We start from the raw sequence: 26,151 nt of genomic DNA on the forward strand, positions 1-26,151 counted from the left end.
ATACTCAGTATATATAATGATAACAAAAGATGCATACAGGTCACGTTTGACTTCTGCAATTACAAGAGGTGCTTAAAGTGGTTACCATCAGTTTCCAGACACTTCTGTTTACGGCAAACTACTGCTTGAGCAACGCTGACCAAAGTGTCCACTTGTATACTTTTTTTTTTTTTTACACCCCCGGTATTTTTCCAACCAGGAAAGGAACGGATTTGACTGGGTGTTTTGTTGTGGTCTGCACCTCAGTGAGCCGCTAATGTGGACATTCAGGTTCCAAGCCCCTCCCTGACTTCTACACTGTCTCAGAAGACTAGGGCTTCTCCAATTTTCATTCCCTGCCCTGCCCCCTTCATTACGCTGGGAATATAGAAGGACTGATTTTCTCCCCTGATAAAGGACAACAGATTAATGAATTTAAGTGCCTACATCATTAAAATCATCTTCCCTGGTATACTATTTAAAGTGCAGCAGCAATTGTGACTAGCTTTTACTCTTTAGGGGGTCCTGTGATCACCAGTTGTTTTATGTAAATTAATGCAAAAACTGCTCCAACAGAATCACATACTGTTCACTTCAAACTCTACACAGAATGTTCTATTTCTGGATTTGGTAAATAGAAGGATCAAAGTGACAGTGTGCTGAGTTACAAGTTAACAAACAGAATATTGGTCCAACAAGGGATGATGGGCATTGGGGAAGAAGGCACCACGTATATTTTCAAATGTGTTGAATTGGAGATTCACGTGTATCTATGTTATTTTTATGTATACATATTCCTAAAATGTAAAGTTGCAGGTCAGCACATTTCATTTCACTTAGATGTTTTACAAATTAATATGAACAAAATGACTCCATAGCTCATTAAGTTCTAAGATCATGTCTTATCCATTTCTGTATTGCATTTTTCCTGTCCCCTTCCCCTCTCCCCACACTCCATCACCTGGCATTAGGCCCTTCTAACAGGGAACACTGGTCAATATTTAATGAATGATTAATAATTTTATCAAAGTCCTTGCAAAAAGAAATTTCATCATCTTTTAAAATTATGTTCAGATTTCTTTGGTCAGCTCACCATAACATAAGAAAACAGACTAGTAAAGGCATAGACGTATACTATTCTAGAAACATGATGGGTTACAGTAGCTTGATTAAATGGATCAAAGAGTAGAAGTTTAGCAGCTGACACATGGTTTTTAAAAGCATTTGAATATCCTTTAATTCTGAAATTGGATCGCCTATTATTACGGGTTGTTTGGGGATGATTGTCAGTACAGGCTTCATTCAAATGTAAATAAATATGGCATGCATGCTTCATTTAAAGATGGTTGTTTAGAAGAAACTAAGTTGATGGACAGAGCCAAAGATATCTCAAGTTCTAATTATTTTAGGAAAATATATGTTCTGCCTGTGTGTATAGTGTGTATATGAATTACTCAGTTGGGTGACCACATTAATTGTGTGCATGTGTCATAATTGCTTAAAGACTAAGTGAGAAGTCTATTGGTGTATTTTAATTAAATCTTATATTTCCCAGTTTATATAAGAAAGTGCCAAGAAAAATTATAAAACTCTAAGCTCTACTAATGCATTTTATTGTATGGCCATGTTCACTAATGAGCCACATCACCCTCCCTCTCTCCCAACATCTCTTATTTTCCCCCTCAACTTCTGCTACTTCCAACGTCACTATGCCAAAATCAAATAATAATGTACATCAAAATTAAATTAAAAAGCTTTGAATAAAACCCTTCCATCTGATTTACATGTGACTTTATTCCTGACCTTCTTCTTATTTATCTAATGGATTTGAAGTCAATCAGATTGAGTTTTAACTGTCAGCTACCATATACCAGGTGTATGAATTTGAAATAGTCTCAATATGCTCATATATAAAATGGCAATATTACCATGTACCAAAAAAATTCATCAAGTTAATCCTGTTGGATACTGGATATTTTTGTATTCCTATATCTATTCTTGAGCTTTGTTCTGGGATGATGTTAAGTTACTTAGAAATTGTTTGGTTCTTTTAAGTCTGCTTTTAAGATTTCTTAGGTGGAACTGAAGCTGTGCTCAATTTAGAGCTAATCATTTTCCCAGTACTCAAGTAAAACCTTTCTCCGTGCTCTAATCTACCTAGTACTCGCAAATCTTGAAATTTTTCAGTATGGCTTCTGGGGCAGGCACAATTCCCAGTCTTGTGTAAGTGCCTTTTCATGTTTCCTCTAATAATTTCAAGTGGTTGTTTCCAGGCCTCCAGTTAGTTTCCTCATATGCATATGCCAGTCAGTACTCAGGTAAATACTGGAGGAAGTTGCTTTAGAGATCTCCAGGTCTTTCTCTGTGCAGCTGTGTTCTCCTGCACCCTGTACTGCAAACTTGAGCTACCTTTGTCTCCCTAGACGCTTTGCTCTATCCGTTCAACCTTGAGAGTCAGCCATGCTCTCTCTGGGTTCCCTCTCCCTGTGTTGTGGGTTAGACACTCTCAAGGTGGTATGTTGCAACACTCTTCTGTGGCTCACCTCATTAATTTCCTCTTTTGCAGGGATTATTGTCCTTTGCTGCCTGATGCACCATGTCTTGCAAACCATCGTTTCCTGTATCTTGTCCATTTTGTTGGTTGTTTCAGGCAGGAGAGTAAGACTGATCCCTATTACTCCATTGTGAGTGGCAATGGAAGTCTTGTTATCTGTTTTTAATTGTTAACAATTTAAAGCAGAAGGTATGTGATTATAATAATAATGGTATTATTTTTCAAATTTATAGTTAACCCTTCCTCCTCTCAAAGATAAAGGTTGACAACAGTGTGTTTGCAGGAGATCTGAATTATAATCCTGATAAGGCCGATGGATTTCAAGTGAAGGCTTAGGCATGTCTCATAATTTCTCAAAACTTTTGCTTTTCTAATCTGTGGGTGACATTGATATGGACAACTTTTATGCACTCTTTCAGAAATCTATCAACAATCATTAACATTTTCTTTAGAAATTGAGAAAAGCTATTGAATTTGAATGTTATCAGTTAGATGATTTTTAAAGGAAATAAGAAAGTATTTTCAACATCTGATCTTTCTAAAATTTGAAATGTTCTTTGTTACTCAGTACTTACTAGCAAACCCAAAAGTAAAACTTAAATCTTTGCTTTGACATATACAGCAATGCCAAACTGAAATAATTTAAAACTGTACTCTTCCGATATTGAGTACTAAGCTTTAGTTTTTACTTCATATCTCTTTGGTTTATTCTTTCATATTAAAAAAAAATCCTATTGCCCTACTTTTACAGTATGTTACTATGTAAATATATCATGAAAGATTGCTGCAATGTGACAAGTTTTATCAGAAGAAAACACCAAGGACCTATAAGACAAAGATTTCATATATGAATATCTGAAATAATGCCAATAATGACACTGAAAATGAAGAAAACTCACATGAGAGTCAGAAAATTTATCTTTAGTGCTTTTAGAAGAGGCTCATTGCCAGAGGCAGAATGCATTAATTTCATATGCCATGTTAGGAATTTCCATTTCTCCTTGAATAAAACGTTAGTTTCAAAAATTATCCGTAGAGTAGAAAGACCCTCAGTGATTTATTAAATTTTCTTCTCCCCTTTACCTTCAGAAATCTACTAATTTGCACCCTATTTGGCAGGGAGGAAGTTGGGCCAATCTATTCTCACTTCTACCAGAACTGTGCTCAATTTATTTAGAATTTGCAAAATGAAAAGCATTTTATGCTAGATTTTGTGGGCTATTCAAACAAAGTATTTAGTCCTTTTCTTTGATGGACTAGAATATAATTAAAAATCAAAATATATATACAAAGTAGATAACTGTCAATGTAAGGCAACAACTTATAAGTACCACAGATGGCTAATTAAAAGTTAGTGGGAATATCTGGTATTACTCTCGAGAGAGTTCAATCACAACCATTAAGAAAAGTTTTGCTCTGACTATTCACCTATGGAAATAATGATTCATTTACTTAAATATTTACTAAGTCTATAATATAAGCCCCAAACTGTGTGCAAATGGTCTAGCGCAGTAGTGTCTAATAGGACAGAATTATCTAATATAACTTTTCTGTAATGAAGGAAATGTTCATTGTCTAAAATATTCAGTATGATAGTGATTAGCTGCATGAGGAGATTTTAATTTTAACTAATTAAAATAAAATATTCAGTTCATCAATTGCAGTAGTAACATTTCAAGTACTATGTATTGCACATATAGGTCTAGAAGGAAAAGATAGGCATGTATACAAAAAATGATAATTTGTTATGTGAGTTTCATGACATCATTACATGTGAGCAAGAGAAGAAATATGTTCTTGTCTTCCCTAGAACACTTAGAATAGAAGAAGTTGTGTCTGAAGCAAATTTTAAGTATATATAATATACTTGCTAAATAAATATGTTAGTTATTTAATTCTTACATTCTTCCAGAGGACGAAATAGGGAATGAGCATCCTAGTCTGCAGGAAAAAAAGGAGGGATGAGATCATGGTGTATTTGAAGACTAGAAACCAGAGTAACGTGGGGGAGTTGTGAGAAATAATAGGCAAGAAGAAGGGGCTCAAATTTGCATTTTAGAAAAACCTTACTCTGCCATTAGTTTTTCAACCATGGCATCATTGATATCATGGACCACATAACTTCATGTTGGGGTTAGAGGCGTTCGGGCAATCCTCTGCATTGTAAGATGTTTATCAGCATCCCTGGCCTCTGCCAACTGAATGCCAGGGTTAGGTCCCCTGGGTGTTACAATCAAAGTTGTCATTGCCAAATGTCTTCTGAGAGGCAAAGTAGCCCTGGTTGAGAACACCTGTTGTGAAAATGAGGCAGGAAGATACAGAGTTGAAGGTAGGGAGTTCACTACCTGCTGTCTATGTGCGAGATGATGAGGACCTACAATAAGGGCGTGTGGAGAATGGAAGCCAACTGAACAGGATTGGAGACAACAGAGGTGGAGAATATGGTAACAAGGTCTGGTGATTGCATGAAGTATGGAAAGTACAGAAGGATCGAATGTGAGGGAAAGACGAATTTGGCTTTGAACATGCAGACTTGGGGTATCTAAGGAACATGGAAAGTGATATGTTCTGTGGGTAGTTGGAAATAATTAATGGTCAGTGTTTCAGAAGAGTAACATCAATTGGACATGTAGATTTGGGGGTCATAAACATCTAGATAGTTTTTGAAATCATGGGATTGCCCCCAGCAATCTAGATTTAAAAACGACTGTCATTGTTTTCAACTGATCTCCAAATACAACCCTATTCAGTCCTTTCAACAGGAAGCATCAGTTTTGTTTTGTTTTTGTTTTTTATTTTTCCTGATTTCATGTAGGATCAAGGACTTGGAGTTCCAGCTACACTGGTCAATTTACTTCCAGCACTTCTGCATGGGAGGCTTTTATCTCACTCTTCCCTCTTCCTGGATCACTCTTCTTCCCCTATAGCGCAGCTTGTCCCCGTGAATCCCTTTGCTCTTAACTCAAGAGTCATATTCTTGATGAGACCTTTCCTGACCAGGCTATTTACATTTCAACACTCTTTTTGCCAGACATTCCTCGTTTACAATATGTTTGTTCTCCATAGCTCTTAACATTTAACATACCACATAAATGAATGATTTACTTAATTTATGATACATTTCTCCCCAGAAGTATACAAGTTGCATGTTCCTGTTTTGTTCACTGCCATATATTCAACCACTTAAATCAGTACCTACTACTAGGTAGTAGGCTCAGTCGATATTTCTTTGATAGATGAAGTAATAGGTTTTCCACTGGCCCAGACAGTTTTTGCCTGTATTCAAACTCTTGCTTAGACTGTTGACACAAACTAGAAAAACACAGGAAAGTAGTGATCACTTGTTTTTTGGGGTCTCAGAGATAATTTTGCACTTGACAATGCCTGCTTAATACACTGAGAGTACTGGCCTTCAAACATTATTTTTAACATATCAATATTTTATGTTCAAAACACATAGTGTTTTTACATCATACATAAAATTCACATTTCTCAGTGTGGGCTCCAACAACTTCTCAGAATTTTTACACATCGTTAACCTCATCGTAAATTCACCATATTTCTCATAGTGAAATATGTTAATTCCTCCTTTGATCTCTACCATTGTGTCTTTTTCTATAGTGAGACTGTCCTCCTACCTTCTCTTCTCTGATATCTGTCCATAATCTTAATCTGTTGAAAATGTTATTTCTAGAAAGGCGCATTCACCTGACTGACCTCTCCTAGGACTGCATTCTTAGAAGAAACCTCTGATCCTACTGGCTTGAGTTAGGAGTTTAATGTGTACTCTAAATAACCCTTTACCTACTTCTGGCATTTCACTTTGTATTGTAAGTGCTTGATTACTCCTCTCTCTCCAATAATCAACTATAAACTCCTTCTGAATTTACATCCATCATATCTCTTGTTCCTGGCCTGAAGCCAGGGACATAGTATAGCTCAGTAAATATTTGTTCCTTTATATACATTAATTGTCTTCACCTGTTCCTAATTATTCTCCTGCTTTATGAATTTAAACACCTGTTTGCTCAATTTGTTCTTTGCTGATAGGTATTTGCTGATATTCTGTTAAAGTACTGCTAGTTCTTTCAGGGTGTTCTGCCTCAATAACACAATGTGCTCTCTGAGCACTTAACTGCTGCTTCACTGGCTTCCATTCCTGAAAGCATCTAAGTTGAGGCATGCAAAATATGTTCCTTCTTAAGAGCTTAAGAGCTTGAACACTGGAGTCAGATTGACTGAATTTGAATTCTGGTTCTATGTTTTACTAACAAAATGATTTTGGGAAAGTTGTATAATATTGTTTTTCTTGTTTTTCTCATCTGAATAATAGGACAGTATAATCTAACCATAAAGATGAAGGATTAAATGGATATATATATTATATGGTATATATTGTATCACTTTGAACAAGTTATTGTGGTTATGTAGTGTAGTGTTGTATACTATAGATGCTAAGTACTTATCTTTGTGATGTCTAGCTTCCATATACCTGGGGCATAATTGGTGATGTAAGTTAAGCATTAATACCTAACAGATTGGCAATGGCATAAGAAAGAAGAATATACTGACAGCAGCAATCTTATTTACATCTTTCGAATGCTTTATATCCCCTCCTTCTTTAGCCTTGAACTCCTTGAGCATTCCCAAATTTTACCTTCTCTTTCCATTCAAATTCCATAATTTCTTTGCCTTATTTGTGCCATTAGGGACTGAAGAAATGTTGTAATGAGTTAATGCTTAATGCAGCGCAGGGCTGTCCTAAGAGACACGCTAATGGATCAGTATACTAAAAATGTTCAAAATACGAATTTTTCTCCTAATGAGCCTAAACATTTTATTATAGTTATACCTTAATACCAAGTTGCAGGTCATTACCTTCACATATTGAGAACAGCTGATGTTTTAGGACTTAATGGTTAAGCCATTTACTTGATGAACCCTCTTTTCTTGCCCATTTTTACATAGTAGAACTTTAAGATGTGAAAATTAGATCACTTGACAGGTATGATGTGTAATGTTTGATTTCATTATTTACTTATTCAAAAATTTTTTTCTGATGATAATAATATATACTAATTCCCTGACATTTGAATTTTGAAAATGCTGAAAAAAAACAAATAAAATGAAACCGATATATCCTACTACCTAAAGCTAAGCATTTCTGATTTGGTTCTCAGCACTCTTGTTTTCAACATATGCTCTGTGTGTGTGTGTGTGTGTGTGTGTGTGTGTGTGTGTGCGTGTGTGCGTGTGCGTGTGTGTGTGTGTGCATGTGTATGTATCAGATAGTATAAATAATTTTGTTTACTGCTTCTTTCATTGAACATATTCATGTTTTCCCTTGTATTAATCATCTTTGGAAATGCCATTATAATAGTTAAAATAATAGTTTATTTATATATTACAGTTTTATATATGTATGTATGTGTACATGCATGTCTACTTATCTATGTATCTATCCATCTATGAAAATTTAATTTCTTACATTTCTGCTGTCCCATCTTATAACTAATATTGTGAAAAATACTGTTGTGACAAATACTGACCTGAGTTATTCACTTACTTAACTGTATATTAATGGGGGAATATGTTCAATATGTTTAAACATTTATAATATATTATGCTATACCATGTTTCCCCCAAAATAAGACCTAGCTGGACAATCAGCTCTAATGCATCTTTTGGAGCAAAAATTAGTATAAGACCTGGTCTTATTTCACTGTAATGTAAGACTGGATCTAATATAATATAATATAATATAATATAATATAATATAATATAATATAATATAATAAATATAATATAATATCGGGTCTTATGTTAATTTTTGCTCCAGCAAAATTGTCCGGCTAGGTCTTATTTTCTGGGAAACACGGTATTAGTTTCAAGAAATAGGATGTAATATATTGGTTAAAATCTCAGACTCTGAAGTCAAACCAGACCTATGTTTGAATTCCCACTCAAAATCATTCTACCTAGGTAATTTTAGGGAAGTCACTTGACCTCTTAAACCTTATTTTTCCTCATCTGTAAAATGAGATTATTGCATATAATGAAATATCTCTAAAAAACATTTACTTTGAAATCTGTCTCTCTTAGTTTAGAGTAAGTGCCTAACTATAGCTAGGCATTATTTTCTTACCTGCCTCTAGATAAAATAGGTCTTATTTTCGGGGAAACACGGTATATCTGAGACCCTGACATGAAGTGTATGGTCAGTAACATTTCCCGTGAGGCAGGCAGGAGGGGTGTAGACAGACCTTGAACTAGGAACCATTGTATCCGTAATGGTACTCCTATACTGGGAAAACACCTATACTTGTTTCCTTAATCCTTTAATCCAGCCAGCCTTCCCTTTGTTTTCCATCCCCTTTATCCAGTTACTTTCATCCTTATCTTACTACATACATGTTACATCAAAGCCCCAAATATTTCTCGTAATTTTGTCTAACAGACCACAGTAAGCACTGTTTCCTTGTCATCAATTTCACGTGGCCCCAGTGATTCTACCTTCTATAATAAAAACTTCCCTTGCCTTGTATCTGTTTGTTTTCATACCTCTGTTTTTATTATTATTCTATCTGAGGTATAAACTATCAACACTAACTAATCACCAGCTTGTAAAGTGAAATGCCCTTTTAGTGCAATGTTTATATATATATATAGTTTTTGTGTATAGATCACATATATACCTGATATGGGATATGTGTACATAGATAAATTACGTGTGTGTATATTTTTATTTTATTACATCTTCTAATATAATTAAACTAATAAAAATGATTTATTGAAAAATAATATATCAAAATTACTATAGGATTTTATATATTTAAATTATCATTTTATAACAACTCTATGTTTAAGACAAAAGTCTTGAACAAAGGTGCTTTATAGTTCTGAGGCGTGTATTCTTGTGAATTTAATAAATCATTACAAATGTTCTCTTTTGTATGCATTACTATATCATTTTGAATATATGTAATATATATGTATGTACATTTATTTTTTTATATGTATACTTTAAAGGGTCACATAATAGCATCCTGCGATTCCTGTGGAGTGACAAAACTATGGGACTTTCGGAAACTCTTACCAATTGTGTCAATTGATACAGGTCCAAGTCCTGGAAATGAGGTGAATTTTGATTCATCAGGTAGGATATTTGTTGTTGTTTAATATTTGTGACCAGTTTAACACCTTTAATATTTGTTCTGAAACTATTTTCTGTTTCTACTTTTGATTTTTGGTGTTTTATCCTATATAAATTTGTTTTTAATATTATATTATGCTGTTCCACTATATTTCATTACATTATATGTTACATATCATATCATGTCCTATCATGAAATCATTATGTTTATTATATATGTAAAGGAAGAAAAATAGAGGTAAGTGTGTGTTAATATAGATAACACAAGTTCCTAGCAGTGCTGAAAATTCTTGGAGCCTATACCCCTTGGAACCACCATCCAAGGTAAGTAAATTGGGTTTTCTGAAGGCAAAATAGCTGGGGGTATAGAAGAACAAAATTTTGGCAAAATGAAATTGAAACATTTTTAGTGGAATATTTTAGTCTGATAAAAATGTAATAAATTTGCTGCATATTGTCTAGATTTTGCAATTCATTTGGGATAAATGTTCATCTTGTTGCAATTATGTGCTCTGCATTCTGTAATATTATTATTTGATTGTGTTTAGCAATTTTTTCTGAAATAATACAAACATTATCAATATTTATCACTGATAAGTAGTGTAGCAACTGATATTAACAACCACACAATGATTCCAATTGTCCATTTAGAAGGTTAAAATTACAGTTACATATTTATCTGTAATGATAGCCTTTGCCAAGTAAAAAATGCATGTCTTTTATTGGATAATACAACTTTCCTTTTCTGTGATACATGTTTTTATAGTTCTTTTCAGTTTTGAGAATTTTTTAAATCTTTGATAATAATTTGTGGTCGACAGAAGTTGTACAGATAGCTATTTTAGAGGAAGAAATGAAGATAGAATATATATAAAGGAAATAATAATGTTATATTTAAAAGTAGTCTGCATTAATTCTATACTCCAGAAAGTTTTTAGTTATTACAGAGTCATGAAAAAATTGTTTTGTGGGACTGATTTCTGCTATTACATAACTGAAATTCAGAATATGGTAAGTTTGTCCTTTAAGTTTGAACTCTGAAGTTTCTAAACTTTTGGCTGTATTTTCTAATCATTCAAGTTAAATACATTTTGAAATGCCATATAACTAATAATAGACATATATTTTACTGTTATTAAATATATTGCCACTTGCTTTTTACTGTCTTTGTCATCCAGCCCCAAAATCTGTCTCTGTGTTAGTCAGGCAAACCTGGTTTTAATTAAATATCAGTACCCATCTTATTGTCACACAAGTCACGATCATCCTCAAGTCTTTGGTACAACAAACCTATTTTTTTTCTCTCCATGACTGCTATATTTCTGATAATTCACTAATAGTAAGAAAAGCATAAGAATCAAAGGTGGAACAATTAGAAACATAAAAGACAAAAGTATGAACTTAGTGACTCTGTTAATGAAAACACTTCATCAGTTTAAGAGAATATAATTACAACCTGACCTTCCCATCCCTTTGACCATTTCTTAAGAAACATACAGTAATTCATTTTAATTCTATATGTTTGAGAAATTCATGTCATAAGCCTTTTCCTTATTGAATAATGAGAAATTTGTGCTTCTTTAGAAGAGACATTTTCAGTGACTCTTCATTTAAAAGGTTGAAATATATCAAAAGTTGAAGGAATGAGGGAGAGCAAAAATATTTAATAAGGGCATGAACAGATATGAAATAAAGTAAAATACCAGAAATTATGTTCATCTTAAGAAAGTAAAGAAGTGCAACTCAAGAGCAAAACAAAATCAAAATAAGGATAAGGATGCATAGATTTATTCTAATCTGCATTTATTCAGGAAAAGATTCTTTTTAAAGTATAACAAAATTATATCCTGAAAATATTTGGACTGTGAGGATAAAATCAAATCTAACTTTAAAATACATATTTATTTGATATACTTTTATTTATTCCCAGTGACAGGCTAATACAAGCATATGGGATACAGTTATTTTTCAAAAAAGTGAGAGTGTATTGACACTCTTGATAATAATTAACATGTATTGAGGGCTCACATTAGTTAAGTTCGGCCAAATCAGGTTTCCAGGTTGAAATTCTGTGAAAAAATTAAGTTGTCATACTAGTGTGAGATAGGCTGTCTTCTGCTGTCTCAGTTATGCCCTTGGACCTGAGGGAAAGTCATTGAAAACATACATATAATATCATAAAATTATATACTACATGTGGAAATTTTCATAGTTTTGTCTGAGATAGTTAATATAAGGAATGCGAGTAGTTGTTAGATATTCTAAATAATCATCATAGAAACAAAAATTTCTAATTATATTTCACATCTCTGGATCCATTTAATGGAAGGGCATCTTGAGATTATGAGGTATGCTATTTAAAAGAACTGTTTCCATGTACAATGACTTATCTTTATAAGTAAGGGATTTCTTGTCACAGCAAATCCAATACATTATAGAAATAAATTGGGGTAGACATCATTAAAATGCTTAAATTGTTGTCCATAACATTTGACTTCAAATTTTTATGTATATAAAACTTGCCTGATTATTTATTAACTTCATAAGTTCATATTTTCATTTTGAGTTTATACAATTAAATATGTACTAATGAAATACTATATATGTTTTACAATTATGATTCCTCATACTGTATCATTTTTAAAATGTACCTTTGATAAAAGTATTTGTAAACCAGTGGTATAGAAAAATATGTATATACTATAATTCAGACCCTGAGTTCTTTACCACCTTTTAGACTTTAAGCAAATTATTTAATCTCCCTGAACTAAATTTAAATTTCCCCATAAAAACAATGGAGGAGATAATTTCTGAGTTCTAATTTCTTAGAACACATTATTGTTCTAATGTGTTTCAAAGACATAAGGTATATCCTATAATGAGGAAATTCTAGTACAGTCACCTACTATGTTTTATCCTAGCTGGAAGGAGTATTAGCCGTCATTCCATTTATTTTAGGACTGAGAAAAATGTATGTACATATCGGTGTGTAAATAAGACGCCTAAGGTATGCTAGTATAGAAAGTTTCTAGTGAAAGCGTAAACACCAATGAATAAATATCAAAAGAAACAAGCATCAAACCTCATTTTCATGTAATATTAAGAATAATTTAAATGGTTAACTAAGAAATAAAGATTTAAACTCAGATTTTAAGATGTATGAATCACCATCCAGAGTTTAGCTTTATCCTATTGTAAGAAATCTGCTTCTTACACATTTAAAAGAGTTGCATGTGGCATAGCATTATTTGCATAATGTTTTATTTGCAAATATATTGCTTGTGACAAACACAGCTTATCTGTGTTTATAGATATATACATATATTAGTATATATTTATAAGTCATGTATTTGTAAGGGGATAAATGTTCCTTTCTCATTAAACAGAGAACCTCCTGGTAATACAATGCTACACATTTCTGTGAATATTCACTATCTAAATAATATCTCTCACTTGGCATACTCAAATGCCATATGTTTTACGATTCAAAAATTTATTACAATTTCAGAAAATGTTAAATGGAATTGCACAAAGTAATAAAAATGAACTGTGAGAATTTATGCATACATTTCCACATTTCTCATTTCATCATGTTTAGGTAGTTTATCAACACAGTGTTTTTGACTCTTTTGTAAAAGGTAATTCCAGTACATTTGCAAAGACACATTCCTAGAAAATGCAGGAAAAGTTTGAACCAGATGGGGATTTTCCAGTAGAAAGCTTATCAGTATAAGATCATAAAAATGGGCAAGATTTCCCACCATTTGGAAAAAATCCTAAATATTCTTCATAAGCAGAACAACCACAGTAAAAATGCTAAAATGGGGTTGGGGAGGTTGACCCCATTAGAAAATGTGAAAAGTATAAAACCCCTCCAAAATTTTTCAAAACATGAGATAACCCCAAAATTTTTGGTTAAAATTGGATTTATCAGTCCGTATTAGTAAACGCTATACAAAGTTCATTGCTTTGTATTTAAAAGGCAGATTGTAGTTAAAGCTTTCTGATGGAAGCAGTGTAGCATAATGGGGAAAGCACTCGTTTAGAAGTTAGAAGCCCTGGTTTTGAACTTTGTGTCCACTACTTCTAGCTGAATGGTCTTGGTGAAATTGCTAATCGTTTCTGAGCCTCTCTTTCCTTGTATGTGAAATATTAAAAACCTATTGGGATTTCCACTTCCAACCAAGGTGAAGTAACAGGGGCCAGATTTACCCTATAACCTAAAACAAACAAAAAAGCAGACAAAATATATGAAACAATGGTTGTCAGACATTGAATATTGGACAACGAAGGACAATGATATCTGAGAGAGGGGAAGTAAATCAGATGAACCCTCTAACAGCCCTGAATACTGCTTGGAGAAAGTTTCCAGGTTGCAACTCAGGATGGATGGAAACCAAAAACAAACCTGGAAGAATCCCAGACTTAGGAGACAAAGTGGGCAGTTCTGGGAAGCCAAGGCAGCTGGAGTTGGCAGGGCCAACTACAGGATAGGAGAGAGCAGCACAGAGAGAGAGCCCTGAAATTTGCAGAACATTCACTTCTGTGTTTTGATGACCAGGAATCAGTACCTGATTACCTCAATCAGGGAAAAATGTGTCTGAAGAGTTAAAAGAAAACAATCCCTGGAGCTCACCCAAGCCTAGGGATAGGAATAGTTTGTGTTCCCACCAACCTGAGTTGAAAAACCTTGCAATTCAAAAGAAAAGTGAGTAGAGCTGGGATCCGCAAATTACTGCTCATGAGCCAGCTTGCTCTGTGTTCATATATGGTTTTAATGAAACACAGCTACACCCATTTATTTATATATTGTGTAAGGCTACTTTCACACTACAACAGCAGAACTGGGTATTTGCAACAGACCATATGGCATGCAAAGCCTAAAATATTTGATATCTGGATCTTTACAGAAAAACAAAATGTACCAAGGCAGAGAGCTCAGAAGGCTACTACCTAAACAGTGAGGCAACCTCACCCCACACCTCTGGATCAAGTCCCTTCACTGATGTCTCTTGAACCACCTAAGTTGGCTCATGTAAAAACCTATTTAATCTTTACTGCAACTCAATGAGATTTTTGTCCCCTTTTCACAGATGAGGAAACTGGGACACAAAGGCGTTAACAGCAAGCCCCGTGATAGCTAGCTGATCAAATGTGGTATCAGAATTCAAAGCCAGGCAGTCTAATTCCGAAGACTAAAATTTAAACTTTATATTATTCTGCTTCTCATTTTACTAACTATTCAGTTTCATATTGGTTTGTGACATATGTTGGGAGAAATTATGCATTTGCTGTGAATATTGCAATAATCCCATTAATGTCCACTTGACTCTGTTTGACTCATAGCTGATGAAGACACAGATTCCTGTCACTAATTGTCAATCTTTGTCTCTGGAAGGAGAAAAGGAAAGACCTTCCTAGTATTATCTGCCAGGTTTTTATTGTATCTTCTGCACAAGGAGTATCCTAATTTCCTATATGTCCCTCATTGGAGAGGGAACTGCAACCCCAACCTCAGTATAAATTGCTATCAGAGTAATCAATGCTGGAATATGTGAGTGCCTTCAGGGTCCCTCTTTCTGCCATTTTTTTTTTAAAGTCCCAGCCTGATTACAAACTGAAATAACAGAAGAAAGCAAGCTACCCTCTTTTATGTCTAAGGCATAAGGCGGAGCCAACCTAAGTTGCGTCTCCTAAGAGCAAGCCCATTCTACCACATCAATTTCCTAGGAAAGAAAGCCCCAAGAAGAGAAGATAAAATATAAGAGATAAAAGGTAACCAGATGACCCTGCTCAATTATTTATAATCACATTATTTCATCCCCCCTTTTGAGTGGCTCTATTGTGTATGTAAATCCATTTTGTTCTTGAGTAGACTATAGGCCTCTCTGATACAGAAGAAAGGAACTGGAGGAACTAAAGGAAATCAGATTATGTATCTCCTTTGCAGACCCAAGTCTATGATTAATGCTTGGAATGAAGTACACTATCCTCTAGGAACTGCTTTCTCTTTTAATCATCAGAGTTTGGTCCCTTTTCTTCCATTTCAGAGTTTCGTAAGCTTCAGTTACATATATACATTAATAAATATACATATTCGTATAGTTCTGTGAAAGCCTGAATTGCATTTTATTTAACCTTTAGCTCTAGAAAGTTGTAAAGAAAAAAATTAGAGATTCATAGGACTGTTTTATACTTTATCTGTAAAAAAATTCCTATATTTTCTCTTTGGTTTTGTTATGCTATCCCCTGTGTTAGAAGCAATTTTATTTACTCTACAGCAAGTATAGAAGATAACAGTCTTATAATAGCATGGACACCTTAAAAACTTTAGTTAAAAGTATATTGACCAGAAACACATAAATTCAGGGATAATATTCGTAGTTGTACCAAGTGTTATGGCTGTAAACCAGTCTGATTGGTTGATGGCAATGCCGTATTCGTTCTTAAGTATTTAGACCATCATGCAATAATGAATCATGAATTCTGACAATTGAAATGCATTTGAATCGCATCAGTTATCATAGGTTAATGTAAATGAAAGTTACTGACTTTTTCAAAATATGGTAGAATGTAAACATGTAACAAAGTCATTTTTCTTTCCTGTGTTATGTTTGAAATCTAATGACATCATTGCACAAACTATGAAGCCTCTCTTTTGGAATTGTCTTTACAGTTTAAGAATAATTATTGAATATCCTCAATAGTCACAAATATCTTATCTGAGTCTGGATTGAATTTGTAGAGAATCTAGAAATTATTCACATCTCATGAGTCAGCAAAAGACATTTGAGTTCATCCAAAGAGAGGTTCTAAACTTTAAAGATTGCTGTTTACCTGTGATTTGTAATGTGAAATTGAGCATGACACTTAATCTCAGTTGACCTCAACTTTATCATCTCCAAAATGAGAGTTTTTGATGAGGTGACTTCATCAGTTGGGTTTACAATCTAAATTTTACATTATATCTTCCGTGTTCATTAGGACATGGTATCCCTGAGACAAAAATAATATTGTAAAATAAAATATAAATTATTTTTATACTATTTAAAACCTGAAAATAAAATGTCAAAATGTAAGTAAAACATTCCACTTTTCCTTGCTCCAAAAGGGAAATACAATTTGATATAAAATATCAAGATTATTTAAAAACTAAGCCTCAAATTTAAATGACAGCTTTATTGCTCAGCAATACAAAACTTTTATTCTTACATTCCTGGCAATACATTCAGTCTCTGTAGCAACAGGAGTTTTGGCCAAAAACAAACAAACAAACAAAAAAAACACTAAGTTTCAACATTTTAATAAATCAATGATGCCATCAAACCTTTCTTATGGGACTATATGAGATAGTAAGAATCTGACCCATCCTGGTTAGATCAGAGAAGGAAATAACTATTCATCTTACAAATTACAGCATTATTCAGATATAATGAACTATTCCAGCTTCAATTACCTAGATTATACAAAGAAGTCACACTTGTGTTGTTAATTACTCAATTTTGTGTAGTATTTTTTAAACAAGTATAGTTTCAATCATTGCTCAGCTCTCTAAAGTATTATTGTTGTACTACATAGAAGTATATTTGTAACATTATGAGCACAGATAGTCAAAAAATGCTTGGAAATATTGCATATGTAAATAAAATATCTCCTTAAGTTCATTATGAAGTTGATATGCTCAATTATATACAATTTAAATCTAGCAAATGTCCAAATGATGATAAATTCTAAATTAGTGTCATCATATTTAACGAAGATTTATTTTATAGTATTAATGTAATAAACATTTGTCAAATGTATTTATGGTAGTTATATGCATACAACAATATGCTAATGCTAAATTTTTCAACACATTTAAGAAATTAAAAAACGTATCTATATAGCAAGTATGAGAAATTAGTTGCAGGACTAGCAATATCGTAATATCATCTAGGCAGTAAAATATTCCAATGTATATAATTAGCTATGCCTGTATGTTTGCAGATATAATAAAAAATTACATGTGTGTAATACCATAGCTCATTTTGAAATATGACAAATGACATTTTTACAGATACATTAACCAAGAAAAATACATTTGTATAAAGAAATAAGGCATAATCAGACCTCTGAGTTTTTCTAAGATACAGATATGGTGTTAAGGAGAATGTATTATGTTAACCTAATAGCATATACTAGTTTATTAGATTTAAAATTAATAGTTAAAATTTGCAATCTACACACATTTCATGGCCCAGTGTCATGTAGCTGTAGCCCAAGCATTTGTCTTCTTTTTAATAGACTATGTAGACAAAATTAAATAGATAACCATCCTTAATCTCCCAAGCTGTTACTTTTTAGTAGGATAATCCTTTAAGGAAAATGGCAGTTCAACAGATGTGCAAATCAACCCAGAACAAATAGCACACCGCTGTTGGAGACAGAGACTGCGTGGTTGGCACTTGTGATAACTTTCAGTTATACTTATCTAAAATTAAATTTCAAACAGTATTCAAATATGAGTAACTGAAATCTGATTGCGCTCAGAAGTATCTTTTCACACATGTAATATAAGAAGAGTGTAAATAAAAATAGCTTAAAATCATCTTCCTACAACATCCCATACTCTGCAGTCTACTACCAAAATAAAAAAAAATGAAAAGAGGAAATAGTGTGGTATTGGTATTATGAAAATGAACAGTCTGTAAATGTTCTCAAATAATGAGTTTGATAAATGTCTCTGAAGAGTAGATATGCATTACAGGCCACACATTCTATCCAAGAATTTTATCATTCACTTTTTTTTTTTTTTGTATTTTTGTTGGTCTAATTGTGGAAATTATGTTAATTCAGTTAACAATTATTTAGTGTAAGACTACTATCTTCCAGGTACTGCTCTAAATCTTGGGATTTAGTGATGAAGTGATAGATAAAAATTCTATTTACAAAGTAAATTGAAGCAATAGACATAAATCTGCAGGTAATAACTGGGAAAACTGTAAGTTAAACTGTTCCACATGCAATATGCTATATGTGCCATCAGAGTAGTATTTATAAAGAAGAGTATCTTGCAGCTGTATAAGTGGCAGGAGAAAAAAGATGGACCTTCCTATAAAGTTAACTATATAATTACCCAATTCTGTTCTCATGGACTCAGTTTAATTTGAAGTTTTGATTACTGTGGTTTATTCTGTTATCTTCTCACTCTGCCTTGCGTAATGTTTGATTTGTTCCTTCATTCGTGCTGCATCAGGAACCATTTGCCCTCATCAAACTCTAGTTGTAACAATGATGTTTCTGCTTCTTCTGCTTCTTTCTCCTTTATCTACTTCTTTCCTCTTCCTCCTCCTCCTCTTGCTTAGCTCCCTTCTCTACATCTAATCCTCTCTCTTCTTTTTTCTTCCTAATGTACAAAGAACTGAGTTAATTATACTTCTCAGCGTATAATAAACAATAATCATCAGATTTGATTATTTTTCTCCCTTCACGTCCCATCCCTACTCTCATTCCCTCCCACCTTCTATGGACATTTTTAAATGTCTGATGTGTTTCCTTATGTTTACAGGTATGTTTGAAGAATATATAAAATTGTTTCGTGTATGTATATACCTAAGGCTTCTAAAAACTATATTTTATTATACATTCCATTCAGTTTCTTCCTTTTTCATTCTATGCTATGTTCTTAAGTTTTACCCATGTTAGCATATGTCTATCAGATTTGTCAGTTATGCCTACTGGATAGTATTCCATTTTATTCATCTTAATATTTTATTTATCCATTGTACTAGTGATGGGCACGTAATTTCCCTACAAGCCCCTGCTGTTTCACGGTATGCTGTGCTAAGTATCTCTACACATGCCTTCTATGAAAGTTTCTCCATGGTGTACACCCAGGGATGGACTTGCTATGCCATGGAGTGTGCATTATTTCATTTCACTAAGCACTGTCACACTGTTCTAGTTCACGCTTCCAGAAATCTCATTATCAACATGTACTGGTGATGGACTGAATTTGTGTCCCTGAAGATCCACATACTTATAGAGACCTTGTGACATTGCTGATATTTAGAAGTACTTAGCTTTTACTACTATCAGTCTGATGACAGTGTTTTATTATTAAATTAGATTGATTTGTTTTTGAGAATCTCTTGATGATATTTGCATGTATATACACTTACATGAGTAAAGTATTTCCATGTTAGGGGAAATAGTCTATCAATGAATTTTGGAGCATTTTGCTATGCATTCGGGAACTGTGAAGCAATGGGAAAGTATGCTTAGAGACCTCTCAACATGGGAGGTTTGATAGTAATAATACCTTACATCTGTATAACAATTCAGTGATCTTGAGATCATTCATTTCACCAGCATTTTATGTAATTCATAATCTGAGTTTATGGTTATCAAAAATAACTTCTCTTTTTAAATGTTTTACACTGAACTTTTTGTTGTTGTTTATTTGTTTGCCATAGTTGCATTCAGTTTGTTTTCAGACAGTTGAACAAGGTCATATTTCTAGATTTGTTGCCTCCACTCTTCTGTGTAGACCCAGAGCATCCTGTAACTTTTTGTTTTGTTTTGTTTTGTTTCCTCCTGAAGTTGTAGTCTCAATTAAACATTGCTACTTGTAAGAAAGCTTTGGGCCAGCTTTGGAATTTGTAACAGACAATTGAAGATAATGCAGTGAATATTGTGTTGACAGTAGTACTCAATAACCCCTATCTCAGTCAACCAAATTAAAGTGTCCCCTATGATTTTAGTAATGAAGGTAGAACTTGGGTTAACAAAGCCATATTTGCTACAATTCAAAGTCAATTAGCTTTCTCGTGTGATGAAATTTTTAGAGATTCTCATTTTGTGTTGAATGATAAAATAAAGAGAACATTATTCATACTAATTATAAAATAATCCTCAAAAATAATGCAAAAGGGCATCTTTGAACACCAATCATGAAAAGATAACTGAAAACAATTTTAAAATAAATTAAATATGTACGCATAGGATGTGATCAAATATCTCCTACTGTAGAATACCATGTGACCATTAAAATATCAGAAATGTATATATAATGAATCACACAAATAGATTTTCATGGTACATGGTGAAAATAAATGTAGTGACAAAACAGAGTACAGAGCATGATTTTTCAATGAATAGATAGATGATAGATAGCTAGATAGATAGATAGGCCGATTAGCAGATGGATATTATGTTGTTTTTCCACTGGCTCTCCCCCTCCACTCATCCATTTTTGCTCTTCTCTGCCCTCCTCTATTGGCTGGGGAAGCCGACTTGCCCATTGACTTATGTTTGGAATCGACCAATGAGAGGTACTGGCAGGAGCTGATTGGGCAGGAGGAGAGGTTAAAGCATTTATTCCTTCTGCTCCCACCTTGGATGCTTTGTGGTGATGGTGTCATTGCTTGACAGCTGCAGCTCCTGCCAGACAGCCCTGCTTGTACGGCTGTAGTTCTCAACCAGATTCCACTTAGGTCATTTCCACTCTTTGCCCCTTCATGCCTAGTGTAGGTTAACAACTTCCCACTGCTCATAATTAATGCATTTATTGCCTTAATTTTCCCTCTACTTTCCCCTCTGTGGATAGTCCCTTCATTAATAACTCTCTTTAAAATTTCCTTCCGTGTGTGTGATCTTTGTTTCCTGCCAGGACCCTAACTGACAGAGATGCACATAAAAAGCCTGGCACTGTAACCACCAAAATGTGTACAGCCTTGCTTTGTGAGGTGTTTTTTCTGTGTTCTAAATTTTCTCAAGTAAATACATCATCATTTTTAATATAAATAATGTAAAGTAAAAAAAATTTCTACACATGAAAGAGAAAAATAACATGCAGCTGAATAACTGATATGAAACAATGAAGAGCTGGTATCTTTTAAATGTCTTATTGTAGTTGGCTATATTAATCCTAATGATGTCCTACATACAAGCTGAAGTCCTACTCACTTCCTCCCAAAATGAGCCGGAAAGAAAGGAGCAGATATTCATTTGAAGCCAAGTGAAGGGTGGCATTTATTTGTATGAGACATTAACACTTAATCCCTCTAGTCTTCACTTTTGCATGGACCAAAGGGATTTAGAATATTTCTAGCCCCTCTCTATTCCATCTTCCCCTCCCTCCTTCCTCCTTCTGTGAAAGGGGTGTTTTGCTTAACTCAAGAGCTCAGAAAGAACCAGGCAAGTCCTACAAAATAAATTCTCCTGTGACCTTCTCCTTGGGAAGGTCCATCCTCTGATCATCTCCATTGCTTCCAGCAGACTGTTCCAATGGCAGAAGCCTGAGTTCTTGCAACGCTGCTGTGCAGGGTTAACTAACTATGGGAACTGGTAGGGCACTGATGAGGCTGCATATCCATGCCATGTTTTAAATTCACCCTTATCCCATGGAAGGAGATATTTTGATCTCTGTCCCTATAATTCCTGCATCTACTCCTCAAGTGATTCCAAACTGGAGCAGGAAAGAAAAGAGCATTTTACTGATGCTGTCAAGCCCGGAAACCATTCAGACTCCTTTTGGATGCCCGCAGGAGGCATTATTTTTAATATGTGTATGTTTTGTCATTCTAAATGCTTTATGTGGTTATTGCCGACATTTTCAAAAAGCAATGTTGAAAATATATAAAAGAAAAATGAATCATGAAATCACACAACTTGGAGTTTAAAAATTGTATATTTCTTCTGAAACTCTATGTAAACTTACTATGTATAATTATCTATGTAATGTACAATACTATACATTACTAAATATATTAAAATAATACATAATTAAGTAAAATAAAAATATACATATACAACAACATAGTGGTTACACCTTATAACCTAATGTTCTCACATATCCAACCTTATTTCCTACAGTGTTCTAATAATACAGTATCTTACACTTTAGGTTGGGCCTTTTCTTCAATTTAATTAATTTTCAGAGGCAGTAGAGCAGTTAAGAACAACAGCCTCCAGAGTAACAGTGCTTGATTTTGAATCCAGATTCTAGCACTTATTAGTTCTCTAACTTTGGGCACTGTTTCTTAATGTTTCTATGCCTAAATTTCCACCTCTATGAAATGAGGATAATAAAACAATACCTGTTATGTTTGTTCGTAAGCATTAGGAGATAATCTATACAAACATGGTGAATAGGCTTAAGTCTCCACCCTCCCATGTTTACATTCTAATGGAAGAAGCAGAAAATTAACTCTCTCTCTTTCTGTTCTCTCTCTCTCTCTCTCTCTCTCTCTCTCTCACACACACACACACACACACACACACACACACACACACAAATGGTATAAGAAAAATAAAGCCATGAATAATAAGTCGCGCATAAGTCTTGGGAAAGCACATTCTAGGAAGAGGGCTCACGTAGACAGAACCTGAGTTAGAATACGGTTGAGGTGATCCATGTGACAAGAGCAAAATGAATAAGGCAGCGATTGCCATGAGATGACTTTGATGAGATAAGCAGCAGAGAGATCATGAAGGACCTCAGTGGCCATGGAAGAGAGACTGAATTTTATCTGAGTATGAGATGAAAACATCGGACGGTTTTAAGCAGTGAGGTAATGGGATTTTATTTACATTGGAACAAGCGAAAAAACAAACAAAAAAAAACATTTGACGACTATGTAAACCAGCACTCTATCCAGGGCAAGAGAGGACAGTAAGGATGTTCATGTTATGACCCAGAATTAAAGACCTTGGTCCAAGACAGTGACATACTAAAAGTGGGGCTTTCAGAGAACCGTAAGTGCGGTGCATTGTTGGTAGAAAATTCAAAGACCATGATAAAATCATCATAAAGAAATTCTGCTTTTTATTATCACCATGCTTTCAGGCAATTCTAAACATCAGTGATTAAATACTTGTCCCCAAAGGAGCAAATGCTTCCGTTGCCCCTCCCCACCCTGTTCATGCCAGTGAACCTAGCTGACAACTGAGAAACTGTTAATATACCATCATATATTTGAAGGAAGAGTCAACAGAATTTGCTGATGAATTGGATCTAACATGTTAGCAAATGCAATCTCAAACATATTTCCTGCAACATTTAGGTGAAATATGGTACTGTTTGTGATACAGCCTTTACTATATATTATATAGTAGGTATATGATAAAATTCATATATGGCCTAGGATATGTTAGTAGATTACAGTTAGTAGATTATTCTTTCAATTAGTTTGCCAGTTCTACACTATATTAATTGTGTTTCTTTGTCATGTGTTTCAATATTACATAAATTAAGTACCATTTAATTAAATTATTTTTCTAAGAGTTATTGATTATTATTTATTGATTAATTCACTTGTAAAGATGCTTTTGAATACAAGTATCAAAAACCTCAGCTGGAACTGACAATAAGCAACCTTTTTATCTCATATAAGAGAAAGTTCATAGGTAGGACCAATTTCAGATTTGGTTGATTCAGCAAATCTAAGACATTTTCAAGGAATCGGGTTCTTTCTCCCTGTTCTGTCATCCTCAGTGTTGGCAGAAAGGTGGCCCTTGGATCGTCACAGATTATACCGCAACAAAACATCAGGGGAAGGGAGGAGACAGTCTCTTCCTGTGGCTCTCAGAAGAGTGCAAACTATTTCTTCAAGTCTCCAAGTAGACTTCCCTCATGTCTTTTTGGCCAGGATTGGTTCATAAGCACATCTCAGAATGAGGGCCAAGAGAGGGAAATGATTGCTTTTATATTATGTAATGGTGTCAGCTTCCCCTTGGGTATGGGTGTGTGTGTGTGTGTGTGTGTGTGTGTGTGTGTGTGTGTGTGTTTGGGGAGGGAGGGAAGAAGAGAGGGAAAGGAGAAAAGGAGAAAGGAAAGGAACTAGGCAGCAGGGGAAGGTCTACCTACTAGAGCAACATGAAAGTAACTCAGGAGGCAGAGAGTATCTGCTCCTGGAACTGTTTTGGGGGAGACTGGAGGAACATTGCTATGGATAGGAGAGAAAACCAAAGCATCAGGAACAATTTAAACTAAAGCAGTGACTTTAGAACGTTATTATAAGGACAACCCACAGTAGAAAATTGATTTTATCACAACCTTGAAACATAATCTCAAACATACATTATGAGTGTGTGTGTGTGTGTGTGTGTGTAACATTATATATAATGTAATAATTTATATTATATAAATAGAAAATTTTATATATATTATTTATATCTGAATTAAAAGTTTCACAAAACAGTATTTATTCTTACTACATGTGATACACTCTGATATTTTCTGTTATCACATGTTTAATGCTGTACTACATTACTTTGCATGATGCGGTTTTTGGTTTCAAACTACAATTCCGAATATCCTGGTCTAGCAGTTCTCTCAGGTCAGTGTGTACCACACCTCAGTAATCTTCCCTTGTGCTGATAATTCTGTGTATCCAGTTTATAAAATGAGTGGTAGCTTGATCTGCCTCTTCATTTAGTACTTACTCTGTGTGGTTTGTGCAGGAGTTGGCCTGAGGAAATGTATGCTTAGTGAATTGCTCGAGAGCAAAGGGAAACAAGCCCCCCAGGCAGGTTCGGTACCTCTATACCAGTAAACCTCTAAAGGATGTGTTGCTACTGGTGGAAAATGAAAATCATGAGAAACTGTGACAAAGTAGCATGAGCAACTGGCGTTACACCAAAGGTAGCTACCTCATCAGAACAGTTTTCCCTTTAGGATACTATAATTAAACATTTTATGTCATTTGTAAAGCTATAAATAATCATGGTGCTATAAGATGTGTTCCAGTTTCTTCTGTTAGTGATTTCTAGAAACACCATTTGGTAGGTTAGAATACTGAGTAACTTCTCATGAAATAAGGTGCTTAGGAAAGAACTAGTTATATCATGCAACTCATAATTTGATAATCCTTGGGCATTTGTGATTATATTGTGAAAATCATTATTTTTTGAACTATAATAGTACATATCTGAATTGTAAATTATTCTCTTTATTTGACGTGGACCAATAGAATTTAATTTTGTGCACTTTAACTCCTCAGTTTGCAATAATAAAGAACAGGTTCATAATTTGACTCTTTTGTTTTAAAGAAGTAAATTAAATGTTAAAGTGTCGAGCTTAGAAATGAGTTGGTGAATGTTTATTTTTAACTTCTTTTGAGAATCTCTGTCCCAAAGGCCAGGCAGTATTTTGCAATTTAGTCATTTTTCTTTTGCTGAGATAATGAGGGTGGGGACTCTACAACCACAGGCAATTGCTTGAGTTCTAAGCACTTTGAAGAGATTAGCCCCATTGATACTCTCTTCATTTTTTGGAGAGAAATGCCTTCCCTTGAGTAGACAGACAGCTGTAGAATAGACATTGCTCTTGTCTAACAGATAGTATGGTATTAAATAGTCTCCTCTCAAAGACATATATGGAACATTAGAAAGTTCTGTAAGATGATTGGGAGTCTCATGCTGACTTGTTAATTTTATCTGAACCTGCAAAGTTACACTTGGTATCATTTGCCTAGAAAATATC

The 26,151-nt window shown here is 34.1% G+C and overlaps 1 protein-coding gene across 2 annotated transcripts in view; it reads left to right on the forward strand.

The window, feature by feature from the left end:
* Positions 1–26,151, forward strand: part of SPAG16 (sperm associated antigen 16) — a 747,944-nt gene that overhangs the window by 533,447 nt on the left and 188,346 nt on the right. For both annotated transcript variants that reach the window (XM_074312750.1, XM_074312756.1), the window contains one exon: positions 9,563–9,689. In XM_074312750.1, coding sequence (XP_074168851.1) covers positions 9,563–9,689 — 127 coding nt within the window. The remainder of the gene's footprint in view (positions 1–9,562; positions 9,690–26,151) is intronic.

This window comes from Rhinolophus sinicus, linkage group LG01 (assembly GCF_036562045.2).
Source record: "Rhinolophus sinicus isolate RSC01 linkage group LG01, ASM3656204v1, whole genome shotgun sequence".
Taxonomy (NCBI): Eukaryota; Metazoa; Chordata; class Mammalia; order Chiroptera; family Rhinolophidae; genus Rhinolophus; species Rhinolophus sinicus.